This window comes from Crocodylus porosus, unplaced genomic scaffold (assembly GCF_001723895.1).
Source record: "Crocodylus porosus isolate Cpor-Errol unplaced genomic scaffold, CroPor_comp1, whole genome shotgun sequence".
Lineage (NCBI taxonomy): Eukaryota > Metazoa > Chordata > Crocodylia > Crocodylidae > Crocodylus > Crocodylus porosus.
Genome location: NW_017728950.1, coordinates 11389602 through 11398384, shown reverse-complemented (window position 1 = coordinate 11398384; position 8783 = coordinate 11389602). Strand labels below are relative to the sequence as shown.

General features: G+C 43.4%; 1 protein-coding gene across 2 annotated transcripts in view; it reads left to right on the top strand.

Moving 5' to 3' along the window:
• The first annotated feature begins 6 nt into the window (after positions 1 to 6).
• SLC12A2 (solute carrier family 12 member 2) overlaps positions 7 to 8783 on the top strand; it is a 102607-nt gene continuing 93830 nt past the window's right edge. For both annotated transcript variants that reach the window (XM_019555038.1, XM_019555037.1), the window contains exon 1: positions 7 to 278. In XM_019555038.1, the coding sequence (XP_019410583.1) occupies positions 84 to 278 (195 nt within the window). In that variant the 5' untranslated portion in view covers positions 7 to 83. The remainder of the gene's footprint in view (positions 279 to 8783) is intronic.

The following is an 8783-nucleotide window of genomic DNA, read 5'->3' as shown; positions in this document are numbered from 1 at the left end:
TGGACCCGTCGGCTGAGAGCCCGGGGGAGCCCGAGGCGCCCGGCTACCCCAACGGCGGCGACACGGTGCGCAGCGAGGGCAGCATGGTGTCGGGCGGCGCCGGCGGGGCCCCGCACTACTGCTACGACACGCACACCAACACCTACTACCTGCGCACCTTCGGTCACAACACCATGGACGCCGTGCCCCGCATCGACCACTACCGCCACACGGCCGCCGAGCTGGGCGAGAAGCTCATCCGGCCCAGTCTGGCCGAGCTGCACGACGAGCTGGACAAGGTGAGGCGGCCCCGGGACCGGGGCGCTTGGCAGGCGCCTGCCTCCGCGTGGCGAGGCGGCGTGGGGCCGGCTGAGCGCATCCCTCATTCTGCCCTTACCGGCTGCAAGGGACCTGCAGCGGCATGTCCCGCCCCTCATTTTCCCCGAGGCAGAGAGATGCAGCTGCTGCCGAGCCGGCAGAAGACTTGGCAGCTTCCCTGGGCAACATGTTCCTCATCCTGCTGCTTTTGTGGCTTTGTGCATCCCTTGCCCTCCCTTTCCAGGCTGGAAGGGACCTGCAGGGTCTTGTCTATCCCGGTAGGCGCACACTGGGTTTCCCCAAGGCAGAGATCTGCAGCTGCTTCTGAACCGGCAGATTTCACAGCTTCTCTCAGCATCTTGCTGCTTGTCCTGCTGCTCTCACAGTTACCCAGTCTTGACAGGCACTTGAATCCACATGGGGGGGCAGGAGGGAGCTGTCATGGGGCTGGGTGCTTTGTGCATCCCTCATCCTCCCTTTCCAGGCTGGAAGGGACCCACAGGGTCTTGTTCAGCCCCTTGCTTTCCCCAAGGCAGACAGATGCAGCTGCTACTGAACTGGCAGAAGATTTGGCAGGTTCCCTCGGCATCTTGTTCCTTGTCCCGCTGCTCTCACAGTTACCAAGGGTTTTTTTTTTCTTCTTTTCCCCCCTGAGTTCGGATCTCAATGCACCTGTCTCTAGCTCAGTGCTGCTGCAGAGCAACATCCCTGAAATGAGTGGAGTTTTTGAGAGGGAATCGGACTCACTCAAATTTTGCATTGTGTTATTAGCATTATATACACAGACAGGTGGCTGGTGCTGGGGAGATGCTCAGGAAGCGAGAAGGCTTGAGCAGGTGACTTCCTCTGACCTGTCAGCCCTCCTCACGAGGGTTCCTGCGCGCCCCCGCCCCCCCTAGTGCTGCCCTACTGAGCTCTGGACGGCTCCTGGGAGGAGGGAGAAGGATGCCTTGCTGCGGTCCATCTTTCCCTTGCTTGCCTCATTCCCTTTCATCATTAAGCCCTTGGAGCCGTGTCGCTGCCAGCTTCCCCTGTTTTAGAGCAGCTGGCATATTTTCAATGGCATATGACAGTAAAAGGGTCAGCAGCTCTGCTTAACAGATGCTCTAATTCACATAGGAAGTAAATTTGTCCTGGGTGTGATAGAGGTCAGAGCCAGCATACATTTACGGGGTCCCCCCGGTGCTGTTTTCTGGGCAAATGAATGCTTGGTGGATGAATCTGGTCTAGATTTTTCTTGGCTTTGGAAGCCCTATTTGAAGACTACTTTTGCTCTAGATCACAATTGCAGTGTTTGCATTATGTCTTATTAAAATGCCTTGGATGGGGGGTAGTAGGGGAAGGAAGTCTTAGGTTTCTTAATCTCTTTTTTCCATTCAAGTGCCCTGTATTAGCAGCTGTCTTTCCAATAGTAAGTTACTTCAGACGAAATAATGCTTTCCTTTGTACTGGTAATTGATGCATACCACATAGCTATAGCCATTTCTGTTCTCTTTCCCTGTATATTTCTAATAGAATTCTTACCTGACTTCCTTTTAAGGCAAGGTTCTCCATTGCCTTAAGTTTAATGTCTCTGAGTTGTGATGCTAGTTTGTTTAGCCTGTACTGCTGATCAGTTTCTGAATTTTGCAGGTTTGTACCCTTCGCTGCAGACCGTTGCAGGAGTTGGGAACAACACACTTGCAGGCAAGGTTGTACGAGGCATAGTTCTGGTGGAAACTATTGCTTAAGTTCGAAAAATGTCAAGGCAAGGAAAGGCATGATATCCAGTAGTTTCTAAGAGTGAAGTCTTGATGTACTTCCCTCATTCCACCTCTGTCCTGTCTGCCTCTCCACCCCACCCCTTCCCCCATTCCTCTACTTTTGGAATCCAGGTAAATTTTGCTATTGCCTTTAGGAGGCTGTGCTTTTGGAGGAAGGTGTCAAGATCTCAGCTTGACATGTTTCCTACCCATAATGCTAAATGTTATGTAGTTTATAACAGGTTTGAATGTCATTCCTGTTTTAACAAATGTAATGTTAAAACCTACAATCAAAGTCCATTTATATGGAAATACTTTGTGCTCCCCTGAAATGCTGTAGATTTAATATATCAACTACATAAAAAAATCCTTAAACTGTTTTTCATTATTGGTCTGTTTTAGTTTCTCCTATCTTTCCTTACTACGTACATCATTCTTATAAGCTGATTATCTAGAACCAGTGAGACGTTGATAATTTTCTTCTTTTTTGTGGCTTTTCATACATACTGGAATATAATGTGTGTTATTTTTCATTATATAACACACGTGTGTTTGTGTGTGTGTGTGTGTGTTTGTGTATGCATCTATGAAAATTAGCAATGTCTCACTGTTTCTAAATAATCAGGTATATTCTTTTTTGCAAGCTAAGGTAAATGACACCTTGTAGATTTGGAAGCGACAGCAACACTCAGAACTGGGATCTCTCTCTCTCTCTCTTAAGAGCATAGTGATTGAAGAAACTACTTTGTTCTCAGTCAACCACCCATGACCTTTTGGTATTCTGAAACAGCATCAGTTTTAAACAGCCACAACATCTAAAACACTTCAGCAGGAAACCTAAGTCAAATTCTGTTTTGAGATGTCACCCTGACTGGGTAGTGGGTGAGAAGGGGAGGGGATGTAGGAGCAGTGTGTGGAGGTAGATAATATTTTTATAGTTAGATTGCTCTAATTAGGCCAAAACAAAAGCAGATAACTCAAACTTGTTAACTTCATAAGTTGTCATGTAGTATTTGTTGTGGATGTGTCTGTTGCAGGGAAGCTTGGTCTTGAAAAAAGTTGTGTGTTTAAAACTGAATGGGAGTCTGTGGTGGTCTGATAATTTTAACTTTTATTAAAGTGTGGTGCTCATAGATGTATGCAAATGCTTAAATTTAAATTCTTTCCACTGAATCGCTTAGCCCCTAATGTAGTATGTGTTGTCTTTACAGTGCTTAATAGATGCTAACAGGTGCATCCTCCTAACGGTGAGGGTAAGCATTAGCCTCCATTTTAGAGATATGGAAAAGGAGGTGTGTTTTGCAGTCTGTGGCATTTAATTTGTGTGGAAACCAATATTGGAAGTAAAGTGTTGTAAATAATTGTACAACTATGGCACAAAGTGCCTGTGGGGTTTTTTAAATCTTTCTCCATGATATGAATACTATAACCACATCCTACAACTACATGGCTGCCTTCAGGTCACATAATATGTGCCTTTTAAACCAGAGAGATGTCATGCTTAGAAGCAAATGGCACAATGGATTTTGTATATCTTGCTTGTAAATACCTCTGCTTTAAGGAGGGGTGGGAGACCCCCAGCAGTGTTGGGTGTTCTTGTCTTACTCAAAACTCAGGCCTCTACATGGTGGTTGGATTACCTGTGCATATTTCAGCATGCAGTCAGTGAAGGCTCAGCTGTAGGCTTCAATACAAAAAGTTTCAGTAATAACACTTCAGCCAAAGGTATGGCTCAAAATAACTATAGCATACACAAATGCATAAGGCAAAATTTAGTGGCACACCTGGTGTCAACTGTCATAGTGTCACTAAGGTCAGTTTGTTAGCTGAAGGTCTACCCCAGGAGGCACAAACATCTGAAGTGCTACAGGAACTGTATTCATTCCTATCTTGGGCAAATGTTTTGACTAGTCTTAAACATGTCCCTTACTTAATATCAACATAAACTTAAAAATCTAGAAGCTTGTAATACCACACACATGCTTCTCTTCATATTGTACTTTTAACCATCAGATTGACTGACTGGGGTCCTAATAGTAAAGATCATGTCCAAAATAATCATCATGGGGTGGGGGGGAGGGGGCGGAAAACTAGGGAAGGAAAAAGTCACACATCTGTCTTCGCTTAACTTTTAGCTGGGACTCACACAAGCATTACTGTAAAAATAAAAATCACCTATGTAGTTTAGTTTTTCTTTTTCAATTTAAGATACTTTTATATCTAGGTTTCAGTACTTGTTGTTTGATTTATTTCTTGGGTTCTCCTACACAATACTCTGGTAGTGGGGGAAGCTGTATACAAATACATATAATATCCTGTTTCTGGTTTCATAATTTTAATGTAACTGGGAGGAAGGTTGTACCTAAAAATAATGTTGAGGCTTATAAAACTTACTGTTGTTGGGAATATATGGTATGTAAATTGATTAGATTAACACTCTTAGTCTGTGGAAATAGGTTCCATGTAATACAGTCTGGGTTTGAATTTGGAAACAGATTACTGGTTGTCAGCATCACTCTCAGAGGTTAAATTAATGGACGAGCTGCCTTCAACTACAATCTTTTTGACATTTAAATTGACCTACAATGTGCTACATGCTGAATTTGTCAGATGTCCTTTCTTTAGTTAACTACTGTTTAGGGGAGGTATCTGAATTTAGCTGTCACCTATGAGTGGATTGCTCTATCCTGTGATGATCTGATTAGCATGAATTTTTTTAGAACACACTTTTTTGATGGTGTTACTTTAAGGTGCAAGAGAAATTATTTAGTGTTATTATGCTAGTTGTAATCTTAATTTAAATACTGTTTAGTCTAAATGCTGATCTGTTGAGAGAGGTCCAAAATTTGAAGGAAGGCTGAAAAGGGATGAGGGTACTGCAGAAAATTTGCATATGGTATGGAACCTGTTGACACAGGCTTAAAAAATCATAGTGGGGAAAACTACTTAATCATTTTTGTTACGTCTTTTTTTACTGAGGGAGGAGGAGAGAATTGTACAAAGTTATATTGGTGTTCTTGTTACTTGTAGGAAATTGTATGGTATGCTCTCACTGAAAAGAAGAGACTATGCTCCTCTATCATCTGGGTGGGGAAATGCACACACATACTTTGTTTAGGTGCATGAACCAGTATCTTACTTCATACTTCGCCAATACCATTTTATTTCCAAGTTAATGTCTGCTTCTTGCAGGATTCAGCAAATACCTCCAGACGCAACATTTCCCCCCACACCCATAATTTGGGAGGTTTAGGGGCAGCTCCATGTACCTTACTTTTTAACTGTAAAGAAGTTAACCTTGAATATCACATAATTTTCAATTACGTCTTTAACCAAGATGCTGTAGTCAGCAAGAAGGTTTATATCCCTAATTTCACAGCTACAATGGCACTCCAACCCCACTTCATCAGGCAGCATAGTTCTAAACCGAAGAATTAATTGTGCTATATACAGTGCTTCTGTTTCAGAACTTTAATGTATAGTTGTTTCAGGAGTGCTCGAAATGAAGATGGTATTGTCTTAGGTTTGTTCAGAAACAGTTTCTCTTGGGATAACATTTAAACCTCTTAAATTTTAGAAGAAATTTTTTTTTTAAACAAATGTGAAATGTAATTCTTCTTTTTAGTGTTCAAATGTGAACTCTAATGCCACTTTGCTTGACTCCTTTGGGGCACTGGTAACTGGTTAGTATGTGAAGCAAGCCCTCTACTGGTAGCTGTGGTCTCATTTCTATCCAAGTTGTTTTCAGAAGATTCCATCCAGTTTCTTTGAGGTAGGAGGCCACAGAAACAGGAGTGGTCAGAGTAGCAAAAATATACCAAAATGAAGTTGTGGGATACAAGAAGTTGCAAGAATTGCCTCCGTTCAGAAGAGAGGTGGGTAGATAACTGGAAATCTGACAGGGTGGATTGTTGGCTTTTTTTTTTAATTTTTTTTTTTTTAAAGCAAATAATATGACTTGCTGACTAATTGTGATTAGTGTTGATTTATACTTAACCTTGGTACATATAAGCCTTACATTATTTCATTTTTAAATGTGCATGGGCAAAGCATGTTCTTCTTAGGCAATCATGTAACTTTTAACATATTTGTTCAGATTTTTAATTTTTACCTCTTAGAGAATGGTGAACATTTGAGTCTAGTTAAGCTTACATCATTCTTCCTCCTCCCCTCCCCCATTGGTACTGGGCATTATTTGAATGGGAATGGAAATTCAGTTAAAATGCACAAAAAACATATTAAGAACTTTTTTCCCTATTGGGAACTTAGCACCTAAAGGGACCTCCTGGGACACTGAGTTCAGTCTGTGTTACGTTAGGTGACCATGTCATAGTTAGTAAAACCTTTTCTCACATCTGAAGGGTTCGTCTGCACTACTTCCATTGGAAAGCTGTTTATGAATCTTGTTTCTCTGTCTGCTGGAAATCAAAAGGCTTGTAACCTAAACTTATTCAGGGCCAGTCAATAGCCACTTGTAATTTGGCCAGCTTTGTGTGTTAGCTTAAGTAGCTCTCTTCCTTCCCCAGCATTTACCCCAGATATGCACTTAGAGCAATCCTGTCCCCTTTCTTTCAGCCTTCATCCTGTTTGTCATAAGGTCTTTTGCCTCCTGTAAGATGGGTGTCCATTTCCTGATCATTCGGGTTTCCTTTTTTTATGTTCCATTTTGTTTGAACTTTACTTGAACATTGACTGGGACTGTGTTTGAGTTGAGGGGTCTCACCAGTGCCATAAATAATTACTTTACTACTCCCTTATTTTTATTGGAAATGACTAGCCTGATGTATCCTAGGATCATATCTGTGTCTCTCTACAGTTACATTATGTTGGCTGTGTCCTACAGTAAGCTCATCTTTCCTTTTGTTTGTAACTCTTGACATACAGCAGGAGCTTTTAGTTTCAGTAGGAGTCCTATCCTGATTCTGTTAAATTTTATCTTATGTTTGTTATGATCGGAAGAACTGGATGACATTAAAAACTATGACTTGTTGGTTGTCCCCTGTATTGACAGTGTCTCTGAATATTTGGTCAGAGATGAAACTTTGATAGCGGAAGCCCATCTCTTCCCATTCTAAGACTGATCCTTGAGGAACTCCAGTAAGAACATCCACCCAACCAAAAGTTTCCTTCAGCACAACTTGTTGTCTCCCTACTTCAGCTTCTCAGCCTTATTCGGATGAGCGTGGCTGTGTGGCATGTGGTGCTGCAGACACACCACATACCGCACATTCAGTTGCTCTTTGCATTATAGATGTTAGGGTTGGAAGGGACCTCAATAGATCATTGAGTCTGACCCCTGTGTAGGCAGGAAAGAGTGCTGGGTTCAGATGACCCCAGCCAGATGCCTATCTAACCTCCTCTTGAAGACCCCCAGGGTAGGGGAGAGCACCATGTCCCTTGGGAGCCCATTCCAGATTTTGGCCACTCTAACTGTGAAGAAGTTCTTCTTAATGTCCAGTTTAAATCTGCTGTCTGCTAGCTTATGGCCATTATTTCTTGTAACCCCCAGGGGCACCTTGGTGAGTAGAGCCTCACCAATTCCCTTCTACGCCCCCATGATGAATTTATAGGCAGCCACAGAGTCGCCTCTCAACCTTCTCTTGTGGAGGCTGAAGAGATCCAGGTGCCCTAGTCTATTCTTGTAGGGCTTGGCCTGCAAGATTTTAATCATACGAGTTGCCCTTCTCTGGACCCTCTCCAGGTTATCTACATCTCTCTTGAAGTGTGGCGCCCAAAACTGGATGCAGTATTCCAACTACCCAATAGAGGGGAAGTATCACCTCCTTGGTTCTGTTTGTCACGCATCTGCTGATGCATGATAAAGTGCAGTTAGCTTTGCTGATGACTTCATCACACTGGCAACTCATGTTCATCTTGGAGTCCACTAGGACTCTGAGAGCCCTTTCTGCTTCCGTGCTGCCGAGCAGGTCATTTCCTAGGCAGTAGGTGTGCTGAACATTTTTCCTCCCTAGGTGCAGCACTTTGCATTTCTCCTTGTTAAATTGCATTCTGTTTTTTCTCTGTGCATTTGTCCAACCTGTCCAGGTCTGCCTGTAGTTGTTCCCTGCCTTCTGGTGTGTCCACTTCTCTCCGCAGTTTTGGATCGTCTGCAGACCTGGACAAGTATACTTCACTCCCTTGTCCAAGTCACTGATGAAGACATTGAAGAGTATCGGTCCAAGGACCAAGCCCTGCGGGACCCCACTGCCCATGTCCTTCCAGGTCAATACTGACCCGTCCACCACCACTCTCTGGGTATGATCCTCTAGCCAATTTGCCACCCACCGGACTCTGTAATCATTCAAGTCACAGCCTCTTAATTTGTTCACCAGTATGGGGTGGGATACCATGTTGAAGGCCTTCCTGAAGTCTAAGTAAATGATATCTACCCCTACTCCTGCATCCAGGGGTTTTGTAACCTGGTCATAAAAAGAGACTAGATTAGTTGGGCATGATCTACCTGCTATGAACCCGTGCTGGTTTCTCCTCAGCATAATTTTTCCTGCTGGGCTCTTACATATATGAACCTTAATAATCTTATCAAAGACTTTACCAAGGATGAAGGTGAGACTGCCTAGATCCTCCTTCCTCCTCTTCTTGAAAATAGGGAACACATTGGCCCTTTTCCAGTCCTCCGAGACCTGGCCCATGTGCCACGAGTGCTCAAATATTCTTGCCAGTGGCTATGCAATGACATAGTTTCATAGTAGGGTCGGAAGGGACCTGAGCAGATCATCAAGTCCG